The sequence below is a fragment of the Rissa tridactyla genome, chromosome 2, assembly GCF_028500815.1.
Source record: "Rissa tridactyla isolate bRisTri1 chromosome 2, bRisTri1.patW.cur.20221130, whole genome shotgun sequence".
Classification (NCBI taxonomy): Eukaryota; Metazoa; Chordata; class Aves; order Charadriiformes; family Laridae; genus Rissa; species Rissa tridactyla.
Window position 1 is genome coordinate 141,641,511 of NC_071467.1, and position 19,830 is coordinate 141,661,340.

Here is a 19,830-nt window from a genome sequence, read left to right on the forward strand (position 1 = left end):
CAAGGAGGCAAAGATTCGTCTCTGATGGGTTCCTTCTGCCCTCGTCCCAGTCATCGGGAATGGGTGTCTCTCCATGGCTTATCGACCGCGATCGCCCTCTGACAATGCATTTTGTCCTGGGGGACAGTGCTGGGGACACCAGCGTGGACACATGGTGCGGGCTGCCCGTGCCCCACTGCTGCTGTGCCCAGAGAGGCCGCCAGGCCATGCCAAGCAGTGACAGCCCACCCAGAGCCGTCCCCCAGCCAGGCAGCAGGGCAGACCTCACAGAAGAGCTCTTGACACCTCTGCAATATAATCTCAGTGTGCTCCCCACCAGCATGTAAAATTTGGCCTTTTGGGAGGGTTATGCAGTCGTCCTGCTAACTGCAGCCGATAGTGACGCTCCCTTTTCTACTTAGGGTGGATTCTTAACTGTATTCTAAAATAAACTTTCTTAATCCTTTCCCAAACGTTTCTTGTATGCATATTTAAGATAGCCAGCTATATAATCGCTCCTCTGGTGCTCATTTTCTTCTAGGAGTGATTATGTAATTAGCAGATATTGTATTAGTTTGTGTAACAGCTCTATTTCCCCACTAGCTATTACGCTGTTATAAACCACAGCACAGCCTGCCTCTCCATAAACCGGCAGCAGTCTATTAGTCTTCACATACTGTGGCGTGTCAATCACATACAAGCAGGCATCGTGGGTGCAATTATGAAGATTTTTTTTTCATGGAAAATGTAATACATTCTCCATTTCTGCTTTGGTTAAACAATACCTTTTTAATGCCTTTTTCTAGAACAGAAAGAGAGACAGTTTTTCAACAGCGCGTCGCTGCTTTACGTGAGCACAATGGTCTGATACATTAGCTACATCGTCCGTGTCCACAGAAATGGTGCAAACAAGCACTGCAGTCTATTGTAAAAATCATGATTGAAGATGATGAGTGAGAAAGTATTTGTTCCCACAGGAAACTGTGTAATGGTATATCTTTCATAGAATGGTTTTCCCAGTTAAAAAACAGCATGTCAAGATGTTACATGCTAGGTTTCCTCTACTGAAGTCACTTTGGAATTACAGAAGCCAGCCTGGTTTTGAATTGTCCATCCCTTTTTGCAGTACTGTCATCAGTGCTCACTGTTTTAAGCAGAAGTGTTTTTTCAAATATGGTTATATGAGCAATTCATAAACTCTGTATTTCTACTTCCCCTGTATCAAATTGTGTCTGTTTCACCACATAGACCCAATTCTTCTTAACAGATCTATAGAGCATATGTGTAAAAGAAAAAAAAAAATGAAGACTGGCTTTTGTGCTGCAAATATGAATGCAGGTACTTTTCCAGCCCCACCAGCCAGCCTTCCATGGATCCTGTAAAAGCAGAGATTAGTGTCTCCCCTCACCATCACCAATATCAGCTCTTCAGTCTCCAGACTGTGCTGAAATGAAGGTTGCACCAGGCGAAAGAAAGATATTTCAGCCCTTAAGTGGAGTAATTTATGCAGAGGGGGATGCTGTAGGTGCATTGCTGAACAGGCAGTTTGCTTGTTAAACAGTACTCCTACAGTAGGCACCTCAAAGCAAACATTTGCGCTCCAGAACAGCCAGCGAGTTGGAGATTTTCCGAGAGGACTTGGCTTTCAAAAGCCTGTTAGATGATGCTGAAAGCCCATGAAAGATGCAGTCTTCCTCGGGGTGTAAAACACTGTGGTACAGGATGCTCTGCCTCCTTACACACACCTCTGTCGTGAAAACACCTCTGTCACTTAAAAGCCTGAAAAGTCCCATTGTGCTGCAGTGAAGGTGGAATGGTGCAGCTGGGCAAAGAGGGTGCCTCCTGCAGAGAAGTGAAGCAGCAGCAGCCCTGTCTCCTACCAAAACTGCACTCGTGTCTCCGTGCTGAGATGTGGCTTATGCCTCACACCCTGGCAGGGCCATATGCGCCTCCGCTGGCCCTTGTGGCTGCCGCTGCCACTTCCCCCACCCCGGGAACCACTGGGCATCTTTTGAGGGGTCCCAGGCTGCAAAGAGATCATGGTGCTGAGTCAGAGGGTCTACTACCAGCCAGCACATCCCATTATCCAGCTTCTGATCTCTGACATTGGTCCATAGTAGAGGCCTCACCAGAAAAAGTGAAGAGCAGAAAAATGCAGTAACCCCATGATGCATCAGTTAGTCCCACACATAGACACCCCACCCCCCTTCCAGATGCTCGCAAACAAGCCCAGAGATTAACGCACTCCTGCTTGCAAGCTCCTGCCACCAGCTGTCCCCTCTCACAAAATTCTCCCTCCAGCATCTAGCTGGGTTTGTGGAGGCTATCACGTTACCTAACGTTGCGCTGTCGCTATGCCAGAGAAGATTTAGCCATGGGGGTCCGCTTGGTGCAGTGGAGAAATAGCCCCCAAATCAACAGCAATACGTAAGCACTTAAAGTTACTCTCCTTCTCAATACCTTGCTGACCGTGGCCCTAAATACGCACGTCCGCCTCTATCAACAAATTAAAATGCTAATCAGCATTTTATTTTTATTTTATTTTAAAAACCTCTAAGGGTTTTTATTGGCAAATAAAGGTTTTTTTTTTTCTATTAAATGGAGAATAACCAAAGTTTTCTTTCTCCTCAAGTAAGGTTACTTCTGTGTCACTCAGCAGCTTCCAAGCAGCCCCCTCAGGACTGCAGCACCCGCCCTGCCAGGCAGGCACATCCAGCTCACAGGGGCCTCATTTGTGCCAGGTGTGTTTTGTAGCTTTTAGGCATGGGTTTGGGTCACATATAGATCCGCCCTGCCTCCAAGTTGTAAATTTAACTCTCTCTGCAGCTTCACGCAGAACAAGATTAACCCATTTGAAAGTAGCCTCTTAAAACTAGTAAGATATTTCAATGCATTTTAGAAAGTATTCATTCCATCTGTTTCTCCATTTAAAGGGAAATAAATATCGTCTGTGATGCCAAACCAGAAACATTTTTTCTTTCTGTGTAAAGTTAAGGTCATAGGACTGCTTCTGACAACATAAGTGGGTTTTTTATTTCCTGTTTCTTTTTTCTTTGCATTATTAGTAATTTCAAAACTTCCTAATATTTTGAGCCAATAAAAGTTGAGGAAAATGGTTTTTTTGAAAGCTGGATATTATAAAGTGCCGTTTTTGAAGGAAAAAATTATGTACAAAATGACAGCAGTGAAACCTCCAGCAGAGAGCACGATAAGCAGCAAACTGTGGAAGTGTGAGCTTTCACTGATGGGATGTCTCCCTCATTTCGCAGCAGGTGGGCTGCCGTCTTCAGCCCTCTCCTGACAATCTCCCCACCTCAGTAGCAGCAGAAACTGCACACACACATTCGTTGTTTTGCTTATTTTTTTTTTTAGCCTAACACAAATGAACACTTTATAGCGCAGTCATTTACCTCAGAGATGCTGTATGAATGTGCTGTGAATGAAGATGATGAAGTTGTTCATCAAGTTCAAGTGTTGTTTTTCTCAAAGCTCTTTGTCTCCGCTGAAATGAGAGAGATGGGAATGGGAAGTACTTCCATGAAGAACTTTGGCCATACCTTTTTTTTTTTATTTTGCTGTCCACTCAGATCCAGAAGTGAGAAATGAATGGACATGGACCAAAGCCCACACAGAGAATCAGAAACTCTTTTTTTTTAATATTATGCCCATCTGTACAATTATATGTGCCATCATCTTCTACCACCAATAATGAACCTGTCATCCCACTGAAGTGTAAACACAGCGTGTAATTGTGGCAGAAACTAATGCCATAGACATCCTCATGAATAACAGGAATAAGCATATATAGATATGCTTTCTTGGTTTTATGGAGACATAACCTAGAAGAAAAACAACCGAGGTATCAGAAATCCATGTAAATTTGCAGGATCTGCATAGGTGGGTTTTGTTTGTTTCTTTTTAACCTGAGCAAATTACTGGAACTTCTTTCAAGACACTCAGGTTTTCTGGGAGAGTTAGATACAAATTAAATACCTGTCAAGCAAAGAATGTCCTTGGACCAGTATAGGCACTTAAACACAGGGAAAAACTCACTATGGGGTCAGTGAGGTACATGAAGGTCTGCGAGCTGCTAACTCTGAACAGTCTCTAAGGCATGATTCGGCCAAAAGCCACATTCATCTGGTCTTCACACAATTCCAGAAATAAAGAATTTCAGAAGTCGTTAAAGGCCTTAATCTCAAAATAAATGTATTTTTCATCTCTGCCTTCAATACCACAGCCAGTGTTATCCTGCTCTCAGCAGACAATATATCACAGGTCAGTTTAACAACTCCACGCAGTGGCAGAGAGGTATAACTGACCTAGAGATCTCATCCTCAACGAGAATTGCACCCTAAGCAAAAACCAGCAGCAGTTAGAGACAATATGGAAGGCGTGTGTCAAAGAGATATGAAAATTAACCTGTGGGTCTTACATGAAACAATTAACCTACATCCAGTCTGTCATGTTTTAATAGAACTACTGTAAAATTATCATCATCCCAAGCCGAACTGGATCTGAAGAGACAAAGCTGATATGTCCTACAGATATCTCTGGAGCTTTACAGCTGAAGATAACGGTAGTACTCTGAACTATCGTCAAAAAATTATGTATAAATGGGAAAAAATAAGAAATAGAAATAGAAATAAATATAGAAATAGAAATAATGAAATAGAAATAGAAATAAATAGAAATACAAATTAGAACTAGAAATAGAAATGGAAGTAGAAATAGAAATAGAAATAGAAATGGAAGTAGATAGATGGCAGAGCCCAGAGGGCTGTTGCTGATGGAAGAAGAGCAGTGAGACCTATATGGGACAAACCAGAGAAAATAATTTCTTCAGCCAGAACATGTACAACATCCGTGGTCTCAAAATAGTGAGGAGCCAGACCTGCTCTCAGCTCATTCCAGACCGGAAGAGTTGAAGGGATATGAGGCACCACCACAGCTTTCTCTTTAGCTTTTCTGTCAGAAGTTGTCTGGAGAAAACATCAGTTAAGGGAACTACACTCTCCAACAAAAGTAGAGCAATTGCAGAATGTAACAGAGGAATTCAAATAACATACAGGAACTGAAATGGAAAATGACTTCACTTCAGCAGTTCAGGTTCAATTCTGCCTTTAGGTGAACCGCAGTTCCCAAATTCCCCCGAAACACTCGCACTGAAGAACAGACTTAGAGAAGTTTCTCTGGTTCTTTCTCTCCTCCTGGCATCTTTTGTGTCCGCCGTGCCTCAGATGCAACATCCATCGTGCATCTCTACTCCCAGATGAGATCAAGATCCATTTCATTTCCCATCGTGGCTGACTGCTGTTAATATAAACACACTGTAGCAAAATAGTGAGACCCCTGCTGAGCCCGTGTACCTGGTAGTTCAACTGCAGATGTTTTGCAAGACTCTGAAAATTAATATAGCACACACAGAGCAGGAGAAAATCAAGATAGGGCACCAGGAAGTGACGCATTTGCTCCCCCTGCATAACTTTTTTATTTAGGAATCTGTGGTCTAACCAAGTCCTGCTTTAGAGGCATAAGATTTTGGTTGGCTTTGTGGTGTTTCTGAAACCACAGCTTATGGGCAAACTATTGCGCATCACATATTGTATACCGCAATTTGAGTTTTTTGAGAATACTCACTGTTTTTCCAAAACATGAAAAGAAACTTTCTTTTTCTCACTATGTCTACTCTTCCTCCTCCTTGCACATGCTCTACTGGGTTCATATTTGAAGTCATGTCAAATTACAAATTCTGCATTAGAGGAGATTTACTGGAGAAAAATAATTGCCAAAATTCAGGTGGTCGGCATCTCTTCAAACCAACCTATGTATCTCTAACATATAAGCATTTTGCTAAAATAGTTATTGCTTACCCTACATTTGTGGTCCAAAATATACACTTGAGAGTCCAAGACATTTTACAAAGTGTTAGCTACAATTTAACTGGTAATCAGTTAAATTAAGGTTTATAAAAAAGATACAGCTGTAAAGCTCTTCAAAGCAGCCCATGGGAACACAAACTACTGTATTGCAGTTTTCCCCTCAATTTCACAAACTGCCATATGTTTAGTTTATAATAACTGCTTTAAGTAATTTAAAATGAAGGCATTTGACTCCCACTGAAGCTATGTAATGCTATTTTAATAAGAGCGAGTGTGGTTTAGAACATGGACCAGAGTAACTACGTGATTCTGAATGGCAGGCTCTGTGTGCGAGAATTTTCTCTCTTATTAATTTCACACCTTCTCACCTCATGTCCCTGGCTTGGCCCTTTTTAATATTGTAGCAGTAGTGAAATATTATCTGAACAATTGTGGCAATAATTAAATTAATTTTAAGCCATTTAGGACTAAGCTTTGATCTGCAATCTCTCTTCTTTTTCTCTGCCCCTACCTTCTAACTCACCTATTGTGGGTTTTTTTTCCCTTTTCCTGACCATTTATACCTCTTTTCACATCCCCACCATCCATTGTGGTGCCCCACATACAAGCTCACTTACCCTGACATACAGTTTGATTTAAAGCCTTCCTGGGGCATCTGGATTCTCCTTGGCCGACACTTGTAACTGGGTAACTGTACTCTGACAAACGAGCGGCAGCATGGAGGACACAGCTCTTCTGCCGTCTCTTCAGCAAAGTCGGTACCAGTGTGGTATTCCCCTGTAAGCAAGATATCTACCTTACACACCATTTAATTTTCCTTCTCTAGGCCTCTTGTACAAAAATAACTTCATAGACAAAATAGATAATATATAAATGCTAGTAATATAGAACGAAATGGAAAAACATGTTGAGAAGACAAAAATGGGTGTAATAATGTAACTGTGAATGAGGGGGAGGTAAGGTGAAGTGTCGGTGATGTAGAGGAAGTGGACTAATGTTTTTATTTTGTATCCCTCCAAGTCCAAATTCCTAAGGAATGCAAAAAAAATAAATTGTATATTCTGATCCCTAAACTCTTTTCCTTTCTCTTAGGGCTTACTTGTGGCAACTATATTCTGCTTCTTCAATGGTGAGGTAAGCATGTGAAATACAGCAAATGAACAGAATTTGAAAAATAGTCACTTTGTTGTTCATTAAGGCAGAAATGAAGCATGTTGTGCTACTTCGAAACCACACAAAGTAGCTTTTTACTCTGTATGTACAACCAGCAGCGTGCGGTTTTGAAAGCTCTGTGCAGAATATTATGTGACTTGAATATCTCTGAGCGGATGAATCAGGAATGTTACCTTCACAAAGCAGATGGCACCAAATGGGGTACAGGCGTGAGACTCTCCCCCTGCTATCTGCAATTTTGAGACAGAGGTCCAAGTAAAGGAGAAAAATGCTCTACTTCCCTTCCTGCCCCAGAATTGCCTGGAAGGACCAAAAAGGCCCATAAGAAGCAGTGGGGATCTTCGGGGGTCTGTCCTGGAGAGCCGTGTGCTGCGTTCAGCCCCAGAGCCGTGGCGGAGGTGCCGTCACCAGTAGCACTGTCGGAGCAGAGGAGCCTGGAGGAGCGCAATTACTTTCACTCCTTTGAGGATTAGCACTGGCCTTTTTAAAGTCAGTGTTTCTCTTGTAGTAACTGAGAAATAAAAACCCTTGAGGCAAAGCTGTTTCCCATTCTTTTACAGCTGGATCGGTATTTTAGATACCTAGAGCTGGTTTTAGGTCCAATTCACTACTTTTTTTTTTTTTTTTTTTTTTTTTTACAAAGAAATAGCTGGTTAAAATATGTCAAGAACCATTTAAATTCCTACAGTAAGCCATTTTCCAAAGATGGTTAGCAGAAAAATGCTTTTTCAATACATCAGGAGCATTCAACTGTAGCAAAATAAACCACCACATATCTTAGAAAAGGCAGAAAGTCCTTTAAAAAGTTATTTTTTAATCCAGAGCAGGTGACTTAGGTACAGAGCAAGCTTTGTGATGCTAACACTCAGTATGTCAACCAAAAGAGATATTCATGCTCGTGTTTATCCCTGTGTACTATTAGAAAATAGCGAATTCCCAGTAATGATGTGACCATGCGGATGTTTTTGTAGTGACTTGAAGCACATTATCTATTGATAAGGTCCTACTAGCTGGTTTGCTAACTTTTGGGATGGCATAGCTATACATTGGCTTCTGGCTGGCTTGCTGCATAAATGTACAGAAAAATGCAACAGTAGAAACAATTAGAGACCTCTGACTGTAATTCTGTAGCACGGCTTCTCGAGATAATAAAAGAAAATAACAAAAGGTGAACAGTTAATGACACCAGAACATAATACAAAATGATAACCGTAAAAATCATGGTTTCATGGGTCCAATTAAAAAAAAGTTGGAAAGACGTACAGCAATTTTTTCCTATCACTTTTATACCCCCAGGATCTGCAGGCTTTCTCATTCTCCCTTACTGTCATAACTTTCTGGCACAGTCCACTCTCCATGCCCTGGAAACACAGACAGATTTCTCATTCTCCCTGGTAGGCGTGGAGAAAGTAGAGACCAGCCAGGCAATTTTTGAAGCATCCTCTCCCTATAGGAATGACTGCATAGTTCTGTGCAGGCAGCGCTCCAGCCTGTCCTCGCTTGCCTCCAAACAATGTGTTACCCCAAAATCCTGGTCTTCAGCATTGCCTTCTTCCTTCTTCATTCTCACCAGTGTTGCCTTCCATTTTTTTCAGATTAGATTTTGCAGAACAAATTTGCTTACTGTTTTATAGCTTTAGAGTAAAAGGTCAATTACTCTGTAATTCTCCAACTCTAATGAGAACGTATGGATTTGTGGCGAGAAAGGCTGTAGCAATGCTAAAATTGAGGAAAGGCAGCAAGAAAATACACTGAAAATGTAAACTATCTTAAAGGCTGTCTGTTTCTTAGGTATGTTTCATCACATAGCTCCAGTTCCAAAGTGCTTTTGGCAATGCCACAATGTCAGAGAAGCATATCCACCTTTACAACTCCAGGAATACAATTTGCAGGTTACCCAGTGACGAACAGATCTGGAACAGCTGCTTGCCAACATCATGGCCATATGTATCATTTAACTCAAAATTAGATTGCAGGGTATGAATGAGTTTACCCGTCATATGAACTAAACTAGACTGCACTAGGCAGAAAATTAAAAGCCACATTCCAGGAATGAAGATTAGTCTAAAATAAATATGCAACTCTCTTTTGTTCATTAAATACTGTATTAAATTAATTTAGAAGTCAGAATAAATACATTTGGATAAAGAAAATACACTATATTCATACATGATATTCAGACGTCCAACCTCAGAGGCATGCTGTGCGGTCTAGACTTCTGCACTCACTGAGCTGCTGTTAGGAAGCTGCAATAGCAGCCAGTCATTCCTTATGTGGGTGGAAGATGCAGGGTCTGGATACAAATCCTGAATAGTAGAAATATCCCTAGCACAAACCCTAACCCTAACCCAAACCCTAACCCATAAATAATCACATGGATGGCTTAACTACCTTCCGGTAGCTGCAGACTGCCTGTAGGATTAATGACTCCTTGATAGAGTCGCTGATCAGAAACTTTCATCAGTGTCAGGCAGTAAGAGCAAACAGCCGTGGGGATTCCAGTTTCTCAGACATGTTGAGCGTGATTTTTGTTGGTGCTTGGGTACTTTTCATCATTACACACATTTTTAAAATTGTTGTATCTGCTGCAGACTCCAGACTGTCCAACATGGTCAATGATAGGGATGCTGAGAAACTTCCTCATAATTTTCTTGTAGGAAATTTTATTTACTGGACAATAAGGGAAGTTTTTTGTAGAATTTCCTGCTAAAGTGGCCAGAGAGCCAAAGCAGACACCTCTCTAATATAGACTCAAGACAGTTTGGTGCTACTTGCATCAGCACATTACCAATAAACATCAAGCAAGTTTATGTATTAGAGTAGCTGTGTTGGGCTGTGCCAGAAGAGAGGATGAGAGGATCGTGATCCCCTTCCTGCAAGTCCCATTTATTCTTGCAGTTACACAAGGTGTAGATACATAAGGCACAAAACCTATAGAGAAGCAGCAACAGACTAATGCCAAGATGGCATTAGGTCCTTCCAAAGGGAGCGCTGGTCTGAGTTTGGCTGCCCAAGAGAACTAAGCAGAGATAATTTCCCCGACTCTTGCTGTGTGCAGTATGACATAGACCAAAGCCACAGTCTGGTCTTCAGTCATGGTAGGAGATTGTTTCCAAGCTGCTGTATAGATCTGCTGCTATAGAGCTCAAAATTATGTCTCATGAGAAAATTCAGTGTGGGGCAAGGAGATTAATTTTAGCACCACAGGGGCCTGGATACTCTGGGATTTACTTTTTCCTACTGGAATATTTAACTTCAAGGATGAATTACATAAAGTTTAGCCAGGACAAACAATGCTAAACTCAGGACCACCTGACAGTGTTTTATATTGCGTTCGTCGCCTACTACCTCACCAACCTCCCTTTAGCACCACGAGCCGATCTATAGAAAGAAATATAAAAATAGTAATGAGAAGCTGTACTGGTGCCTGCATTCATGTGGAAGAACACGTAAACAATAGATTTGTTTTGGACTTTTAAATTGACAGATCTTCCTGTGCATTTTCATAGAAAATCTCAGTGTCCAGCAGCACTGTATTTTCTCTGTCCAACAACAACAGCGTTGTACAGATGATACAAGGTCTCTGCAATAGTCTGCTCACCAGACCATATTTCCAGGCTTGAGATTGCTTCTAGACTGCAAGACTGGCCAACAAAATGGAAAGTCTGTTTGGAAAAAAAAAAAAAAAAAAGTCAGCCATATATCTTGTGTGCCAAGAGGCATGAATGGCTAATAGAGAACAGAAAAACCTTTTAAGTCCTGAAGAGCAGGACTGAGTAAATAAACTCAGGCTCTTTGTTTCTTTAGACTTTACTTTCTTCCATCTGCTATCCCAGCAGAAAGCACGGCAGGCATCACCCTGCCCCTCCCGGTCCCCAGGAGCCTCCTTGGTCGTTAATATATTATTGCTGTGCATGTGATTTTCAGTAATGCTGCTTACACATTTAAAATCCATGCATGAACAGTTTTAGTTGGCACTGAATTACGATCATCTGAGATCCTTGGAATCGTGGCAATCTAGATTAACACGTTGTTTTACTCAAGTGCAGCAGCTTGTACTATCCATTATCCATTCATGGCCAGATTGTTGCACAGGCCAGCAGTTCAGCGGAGAGCAAAAACCCAGCTGCTTTGACCTCGTGCTCTCACTGCTCCATGGAGCCTTTTAAACCTGACTAACGGCACTTCTAATCATGGGCTGAACTGGAGGGGATGTGCCTGTTCTCTCCCTCACCACACATACAATTGAAGTGTCACTCCCTTCTGAGAACAAAACGATAAGCTCCTCACGGCAGGCTTTGTAAGCTCAGTGACATTGTTCTTCCCCCTTCGGTTAACCGTGTTATCATCTCCAGACCTATGGTTAACCTGGTAGCCCATCAAACTCCAGTTCAACTGAGAGCAGTTTGAGAGCTCAGCAAGAGCTCATCGCCTTCACAGCAGCTCCTCTCCCCATGCAAGAGCAATCAAAGCCTTGGGGTCTATGCAGGGGAAGCAGGGCCAGGAGAGGAACAGGCTGTAAGAGCAAGTTCTTCCCACCTTAACTAAAGACACTGAGATTAATCTGAATGGATGAACTGCTGTGAAATGCAAACACACTCAATACTTAGGGGCAGAGGCAATGGCCAGAGGTGCGCAGTGGCTGCAGGCACTAATGACTGCGGTGGCAGCGTTGGAGAGATGGCTGCGACCAGGCAAAGCTGCTGGGCACACCCAGGACTTCTGCATTATCCTCATTGTGTCCAGCTGTAGGTCACAGGAACTCCTGCCCCAGTGTGATATTGGGGAAAAATCACTGACTTAATCCTTCTGAAGATTTCTTCTTCCAGTCTCTCCCCATAGCTTCTATGGTGACGAAACTACAACATTCATACTCTGACATCAAAAGGCAATTTTAAAGTGACTAAAATCTTTACAGGGTTTACTTCATGTGTAATATTTCTGTATCATGTGCTACAACTGCATTACTCTCGTGCAGTAGTTCTTTCTCACTAATAAACTTTGGCGATGGTGTGATATGAAACATCTCTGCATGCAGCCATTTCACTTTAAATCTCAATATTGGCACAGTAAGCTTTGCTCACAGCCCTGGTAATTAAAGTTCCGTTGTAGCCATGTGCCTTTTCTGTGCTTGGTATCTAATTAACCTACACTCAGCCATTTGTTTTCTTTTCTTCATGCGTTAGGAGAAGGCAAATAGGAATACATTTCTCCAGGTGAAAAGAACTCAACTACTTTGTCTTAAGCTAAACAATAGCAAAAAAGAGCTAATATTGGAAACTGGGCATAGATATCGTTTTCAGTTAGTTTTAAAGGACTAGTCCAGCAAACGTTTGTTTACTCAAGAAAGCAGGCATACCAAAGTCAGTGCAGCTACTTCCATGAGTAAGGATTTATAGCATCAGTCCTCATACCTTGGCTTGTGTCTTGGATTAAAAATAAAAAGCCAAAGCAATTGAAATATCCATTCTTGGCATGCTGCGTAGTCCTGCTGTACACTCAGTAAGCATCTCAGATTCATAGCAATTCCTTATGAAGCCTTGTCCTTATGTGACATGAAACAGCTTTCTTGCAGGCAGCTGTGGGTGGTGAGTAGATAACATTTTACTATATACATATTAATAGAGTGATTAGAACTGTGGAGACTTGGGAAATATTAAAGTCATTTAGATTCATCTACATGAATCAAAGATACGGTTCTGCACAGAGCCTAGAGAGTGACTTCAGAATACTCCCTGAGCAAAAATGACACACACCGTCCAGCTCAGCTGTGATCGCAGTGCCTCACCTGCCTCTGCCTTCCTCTGGAGGGGTGATCATTTACAGCAGATTATTACGGCAAACTGCTCCTATTCTCACATTTTGCTGGCTGGAATCGCTGATCTGAATGAACGGAGCCAGGGTTTGCCCGCTCACTGCTCATGTCTCAATGCTTCCTTTGGGAAGGAGCTAGCAAGTGCCGGCACGCGTGGACGTGCAGCTGGAGAAGGGCTTCTTATTCCCTGGCAGGACTCGATAGCTTAAGTCATATCCTAGCGCCATATATAATAACACTCTTAATGTAAATGTTGAATAAAATATTTTATTCCTAGAAGACGAATGTCCAAATGTTGGAATTCTCTCCTATGCAGAGAGCTGTGAGCAATGCTATTTGTTTGCCAGCACAGGGCCTGTTCTTAAATTACCGGAACAAAATCTCTGTTTATCTATACTAATCCTCTAACTCTTCCCCTCTACAAAATGAGCGCTGGCAAGCTCTTGAAGTGTACTTACACTTTGCCATTCATGGCCAGTTTTACTCAAGGTCAGGTTTCTTCAGGGATCACAATGCATTAGCCATTCCAGGGGCAAGGATCCAGCTGCAGCATCAGATGGGTTTTAATCCTCATCCCTCCTTCCTGTTCCCTCTTCTACCATAGCATCCCACTGTGTTCCCGTGCACCGTCTGTTCCACATCTACCTCTTAGGTAGGGGAACAGCTAACCCATACCCACTCTTCATAAGCAGCAACAACTGCAGAAACTAATTGCTGCCGTGGGGTTGGGAGGGAGGGAGTTAAGGCCGAGAGATGAGTAACTTCTGCTTCTGGAGCTGGGAGCAAAGCAGAAGAGAGAGGCAGACTGAACCTGATGGAATTAGACCTGGAGCTTTTTCTTTCTCCTTCTCTTTCTTTCTTTCTTTCTTTCTTTCTTTCTTTCTTTCTTTCTTTCTTTCTTTCTTTCTTTCTTTCTTTCTCTCTTTCTCTCTTTCTCTCTTTCTCTCTTTCTCTCTTTCTCTCTTTCTCTCTTTCTCTCTTTCTCTCTTTCTCTCTTTCTCTCTTTCTTTCTCTTTCTTTCTTTCTCTCTCTCTCTCTCTTTCTCTCTTTCTCTCTCTCTTTCTCTCTCTCTTTCTTTCTCTCTTTCTCTCTTTCTCTCTCTTTCTTTCTCTCTTTCTTTCTCTCTTTCTTTCTCTCTTTCTCTCTTTCAATTCCTGCAGCAAATTAAAAAAATGCTACAATTACAGGGATTCAGGTTATGCCTCACCCTAACTATGTGGTTCTTTAACAGGTACAAGGAGCTTTGAAGAGGCAATGGACACAGTACAAAACCCAGTGGGGCCAAAGGCGCCGAGAGCACTGCTCCACACGGTCTACCTCCTACACTGCGACATCAATCACAGAAGTCCCCGTTTACCTATACCATCACGATTCCAACAATGAACAGTTAAATGGAAGATATGTAGAGGACTCTGAACTTGTTGCATTAAAATCTGGAGAGACGTCTGCCTAGCTCAGCACCAGCCATCGCAAAGACATCATTTCACATTCTGCTTGTGAACAAAGTGGGGAGAAGGGTGGGAGTGTGGAAATCCAAGCCACTATGGCAGAGGGCAAGACCAGGTGAAAGGACACATCATATTCAAACCACAGCAGCCTCTGGCAGCAATGGCACAGAGGGAGCGTGACACAGCCCTGGAAATAGTGTTTCTTCCTGCACGCTGCAGCATGGAGTGAACATGGACCTGTTCACCAGACAGTGTCATCTCCACATCTCCTCGTACCGGCTGTATGAAGAGTCAGTTGTAACAGTGCCAGGTAGCTCATAGCAAACAGAAAGAAAGAAGCAGTATGTGGCAATTGGAAACTTTAAGCAGTTTTTGCTTTTGGTACTTTTCTTTAACGCTAGATTTTGAGCTATCAACTTTCACAAGGTGTAACTGGCTTGGAGTCCTTTATTTCCCCTTTTAATGAGCTTGATGACTTCTTAAAAGATTTTGCACATTGCAAGACAAATCAAGCAGATGAACAGAAAAAGAGTCACTCCAAAGTATTCAAAGCTTGATGATCTCCAAAGGATACCCCAAAATATTACCATCTCCAAAGGATACCCCAAAATATTACCATCCCCCAAAGATAGCCCAAAATATTACCATCCCATTAGCAAGTGCATAAAACAGATGAAGATAAAATAGTAATTGCATACCAAATTCACAATACCCTCAGAGAAACAGACTGGTTCTTTAGGCTGCCTCATACAAGTCCTGGAGGCATCTCAAAATAGTTTTTGTTTAACAATACTGGTAGTTCAAGAATATTTATTTATAGGAAAAATTGTCACCCTATTACTCTGCCCAGAAACTCATCATTAAGGCACAATCCTTTCACTCTGAATAAACGGTGAAATTTGTTTGGAAATTATTATTTTCTTTAATAGGCATTCTGAGATGAAGGCTAGATGAATGCTTGCCTCTGTAATAAAATTATGATCATGGCAGTAAAGGATCACAGGTAAGAGATGCAAAACTAATGTCTTAGCACAGGAAGCATCTATTTTTAGAATCTGGTTGCTGCTCTGAGTCCCTAGTTGTTGAAGGTGATGATTTCGTGTGTGAGTCTGTCATCAGGAAAACATGATGAATGTACAGTTTTGTGAGTAATAAGCACTTTTATCACATATTCAAAGCATCATTAGACTCTCTGTGTGATTACTGAGGCAGAAATCAGGTCAGGGAGAAGCTGATTTGCAGTTAGAAGTTACCGTACTGTCACTCCAAAAGTTCTGCAAATCACAAAAGAAATAAAATAGATGAATTTCCCACATTAAGCTAATTGCAAAGAATCTGCAAGCAGCAAGGCCGGTGCCTCGCAGGGCTGTGACTCCTATGGAGTTTTATGCACAAAATGTTTAGTGAATATAAAGTCATTCCATCTTGCATATCTCTGAAAAACTGTCCTCTGAAAAACTCCTTTGCCTTTGGCTGAGATGTGCATGGGATATTTCAAATACTAACAACTTCAAGATACTCATCAGAGTCTTTAACTTTGAAGGAAGTCCCCCTTTGCTTTCCCTGCTAATACACTTGCATCTGATGCTTCCAGCCCAGCCCAAGCAGGAAGACGTGGTCAGAAGAAGAGGCAGCTGCAAGTGCCAGTGGTGACACCTGCTCATCTCAAATGTCTAAATACCAGCCCTGGCCTGGGAGCTGTAAAAATACTGCCCTACGTGGCACGTGAATGGGAAGAGACAGGATGCCATTCTTTATACTGCAGTTCCGTTCGTGTGGGATTTCTGCTGCTGGCTCCATCCATAGTGATTTTCTCCTTACCACTGCATAAGGTACTTAAATATCATGGATTAGAATAGTCTTAAATCCAGATTTTGTCAGATAGTAAAGGGGAAGAGAAAAACTGAAATAAGGCACTTGAGCTAGATAACAATTATTTTGAGGTAATTTTGGAGGGTACAGACAGAGGCCCTAACCCTGCAGGTGTGTTGAGGAAGGCCTGCAGGACAGTCTGTATGCCACAAGCTAAAAAGCACTTTAGAGACTCCCATAGAAAGAGATCATAAACTAGTCCTGCCATAAACCTTGATAATCTATTTCAGATTCTATTGAAATTAGCAAACAAATCCCTGTTGACTTAGATGATCCATGAATAACTCTCACAGAATCACAGAATCACAGAATGGTTAGAGTTGGAAGGGACCTTAAAGATCATCTAGCTCCAACCCCCTTGCCATGAGCAGGGACACCTCCCACTAGACCAGGCTGCTCAAAGCCCCATCCAGCCTGGCCTTGAACACTTCCAGGGATGGGGCATCCACAACTTCCCTGGGCAACGTGTTCCAGTGCCTCACTACCCTTACAGTAAAGATTTTTTTCCTGATATCCAATCTAAATCTACCCTCTCTCAACTTGAGGCTGTTACCCCATGCCCTATCACTACACTCCCTGATAAAGAGTCCCTCCCCATCCTTCCTGTAGGGCCCCTTTAGGTACTGGAAGGGGTTATAAGGTCTCCTGGGAGCCTTCTCTTCTCCAGGCTGAACAACCCCAACTCTCTCAGCCTGTCCTCACAGGAGAGGTGCTCCAGCCCTCTGGTCATCTTCGTGGCCCTCCTCTGGACCCGCTCCAACAGGTCCATGTCCTTCTTGTGGTGAGGACTCCAGAGCTGGACAACACTCTCTTCAGTGTTCAGGAATGACTTATGCAACACAGTTCGGCGTAGACCTCGAAAATAGGAGACAATTTCATCCTTAGCAATTTGAAACCATTTTTAAATATTGTGTTCATTCAGGCTCAGTTTTTTCTTCACTGACACATCTAGGCCCTAAGCTTTACTCTTCATGTGTAAATTTTAAATGAAACTCCGCTGTACACGTCTACCTACATGAGACACCATCTCACTGGAGAAGACCCTTCCAGGGATGAGCTCATGAGGGACAGGCGTAACCAAGCTCTGTGAGAGGACACCAAATTCCCACTCTCCGTACATGAGGCCAGCACTGAGTTGCTGGTGCTGGAACCGTAGAACAAGAGAGAGGAGATGGGGAACAAGAACTAACTGTCTGCCGATGCTGTGGTTTATCGCATGATTAATCTAGTGGAACATTTACAAGAACGTACGATCCCATGCATTCATTCAAGCCACATACCTATTTTTCAGACTTCAAGGAATACAAAGGCGGTTATTTTTTCGGACAACAGTATATCATGTATCGCTATTTCTTTTAACAGCGAACAATGGGAAGTGGAGGATTTAGTCATTAAAGACAACAAGGTAGCTCTGCTATGAATGCTATAGTTCTGAATAGCTTTGGGGCACAACACACTTCCCCAGCAAGCTCCCAGAAGGCATTCCTAGTTTCTAAAGACACAAATGATCAGATTGTAAAAGAAGTGTGTGTAATACAGAGAGTTTAATAATGAACACATTGGTTTTAATAATGTACATGTTTACAACATGTAAGTACAAGTTGTTTTACAGTCTATTATGTTCAAGTGGATGTACAAAATGGAAATGCTTTGCCATTGTAGTGGTTGTTTTTCTTTCTTCACTAATGATGTTTTCTTGCTCTTTTCAGTAGAATGCTCTGAAAAGCCAAATACGGGGTTTAGGATCTTCATTTGAGCTTCAGGTGGTGGAAACACTGTGTGGTTGCATCAGTCTTTAGGGCAGCCTTGGTTTCAGTGGAATTTAGGGTTGTCATCACCCTTGGGCCTTGCAGGAAAGGCTTTGTTTGAGAGATACTTACTGAGTAATTTCTAATCAGAATATTTTCCAATGGAAAATGCTATTTTTCTTCATCTCAAGATGTTTTGAAATGTTGTCATTGCGCACACAAGGTAAATGTCACTTCTCTGCTTTATATGTAGTACCATACACCATAATATCGTGAATGCTGATATGACCTTGACAATTGCAGTGTCTTGGCTGTAGGGTGTTTTGTCTCTAATACATTTCACAGGAACAGAAGAAATGCATAATTGATGTATCAGTGGATCAAAAAGTTGGAAAGGAGCTGACACTTGAATCCATGGATTCAAGGAGTATTTTAAGAGGAAACGAACCTTATATTAATCAACTCCGCAGTATCTATTTCCTCTCAAACACCACACCCAACACAGGAAAACCCGGTTTAGTGAACGTTTGCTCTGTCAGGAGGGTTTATGCGTGTGCTTTGTTTGAGCAACTAGATGTATCAGAAAGATGCTGGTTGTTATTCCTTACTAGTTACAGAAACGCAGCACAAATTAAAAGACTTTTTGTGGCATGGGATGCTGAAAGTAAGACTTGTGTTTTATTTGATTTAGTTAATAAATATGTTTTAGCTGAAATAAAACAGCAACAAAGGTAGAACAGACAATTTTCTCTGTATTAAAATTCTTAGCAATAACGCTACCTTAATTAAAAGTCCGACATTATTGCCATTACAAAGTGCTCATGCGTTTATAACATAGCAACATAACTTTGTTTTGAGATGAAACCAACCATGCAAATGTGGTGAATATCTATCCTCTTTTCCTGAATCCTCCTCCATCCTTTGCCAACCTTAAAAAACAAAAATTTGAGCCATTTTTCAAAGATGCAAATCCTGTACACCAACAATGTGAAGGTGTTTGCATTTCCAGTGCTTGGAATTTTAAGTCAGATGTGTCTTCGTGAAGCTAGATATGCATAGTTATTTGATTGCTGCTCAAAAATATAAGCATTTGTAGACTAAAATTCATTTACATTGAAACAGTAGTTGATCCCAAGCCAGTGAGACTCTGTGCAGTGTGTGAGCCCGCAACCCTCTGCGCTCTGCCCTCTGGCACCACAGAAGACCTGAGCCCAACCATGTGCAGTTTGGAACCAGTGCTAGTCACATGGGGGGGAAAAAAAGGAAGATTTTGAGCTAACAGTAGTGGCAAACTGGGAATTTTGAGTTCCTGGGGCAGCTGGGCCATTGCAATATGCCATTGTACTTTCTCCACGAACAGCTGCTTCAGAGGAACCTGGCAAAATGGAAGTATGAATCCTACACAGCAAATGTCATCGGCCAGCAGTGATACTACATCGGGATGAAGAACATGATCAGCTCCTTAGTCAACTGTCTAGTGAAACTTAAGTCTTTGGCCAGCCCCGAGATTTAGGATGATGCCAGAGTCATGCTGCTTGGACACCTATAGTTCTGTGGCAGCCATAGTCATTAAGGTACCCGTAAGGTTTAATTTCAAAGTATCCTTTTCATGGCCTGCAGATGTTTCTGTGCAGCACAGAATTTTGTGGGTACTTCCAGATGAATCACAAATCTATATTTAAGGACCCCTTTACTGAGTACTCAGAGCATCTTTGTGAAAATAAAAGAAAGAATTTCTCAGCATTTCAACTTGTCTCAGCCTAATGAAGGACAGCTGTTTTAACCAGTAAAATTACGTGGTGAGAAGATTATCATTACTGAACATGTCACACTGCTGCAGAAAAAGAAAGCATCATGGTAAGATGACTAACCAGGGTGTTGTATGTGAGTCTCGTGGAACACAGATCGGCACA

At 42.0% G+C, this 19,830-nt stretch overlaps 1 protein-coding gene across 2 annotated transcripts in view; it reads left to right on the top strand.

Annotated features, from left to right (window-relative positions):
- The window catches only part of CALCR (calcitonin receptor), a 180,526-nt gene extending 162,248 nt beyond the window's left edge, over window positions 1-18,278 (top strand). For both annotated transcript variants that reach the window (XM_054193184.1, XM_054193185.1), the window contains exons 12-13: window positions 6,954-6,995; window positions 14,081-18,278. In XM_054193184.1, coding sequence (XP_054049159.1) covers window positions 6,954-6,995; window positions 14,081-14,302 — 264 coding nt within the window. In that variant the 3' untranslated portion in view covers window positions 14,303-18,278. The remainder of the gene's footprint in view (window positions 1-6,953; window positions 6,996-14,080) is intronic.
- The last annotated feature ends 1,552 nt before the right edge of the window (window positions 18,279-19,830 follow it).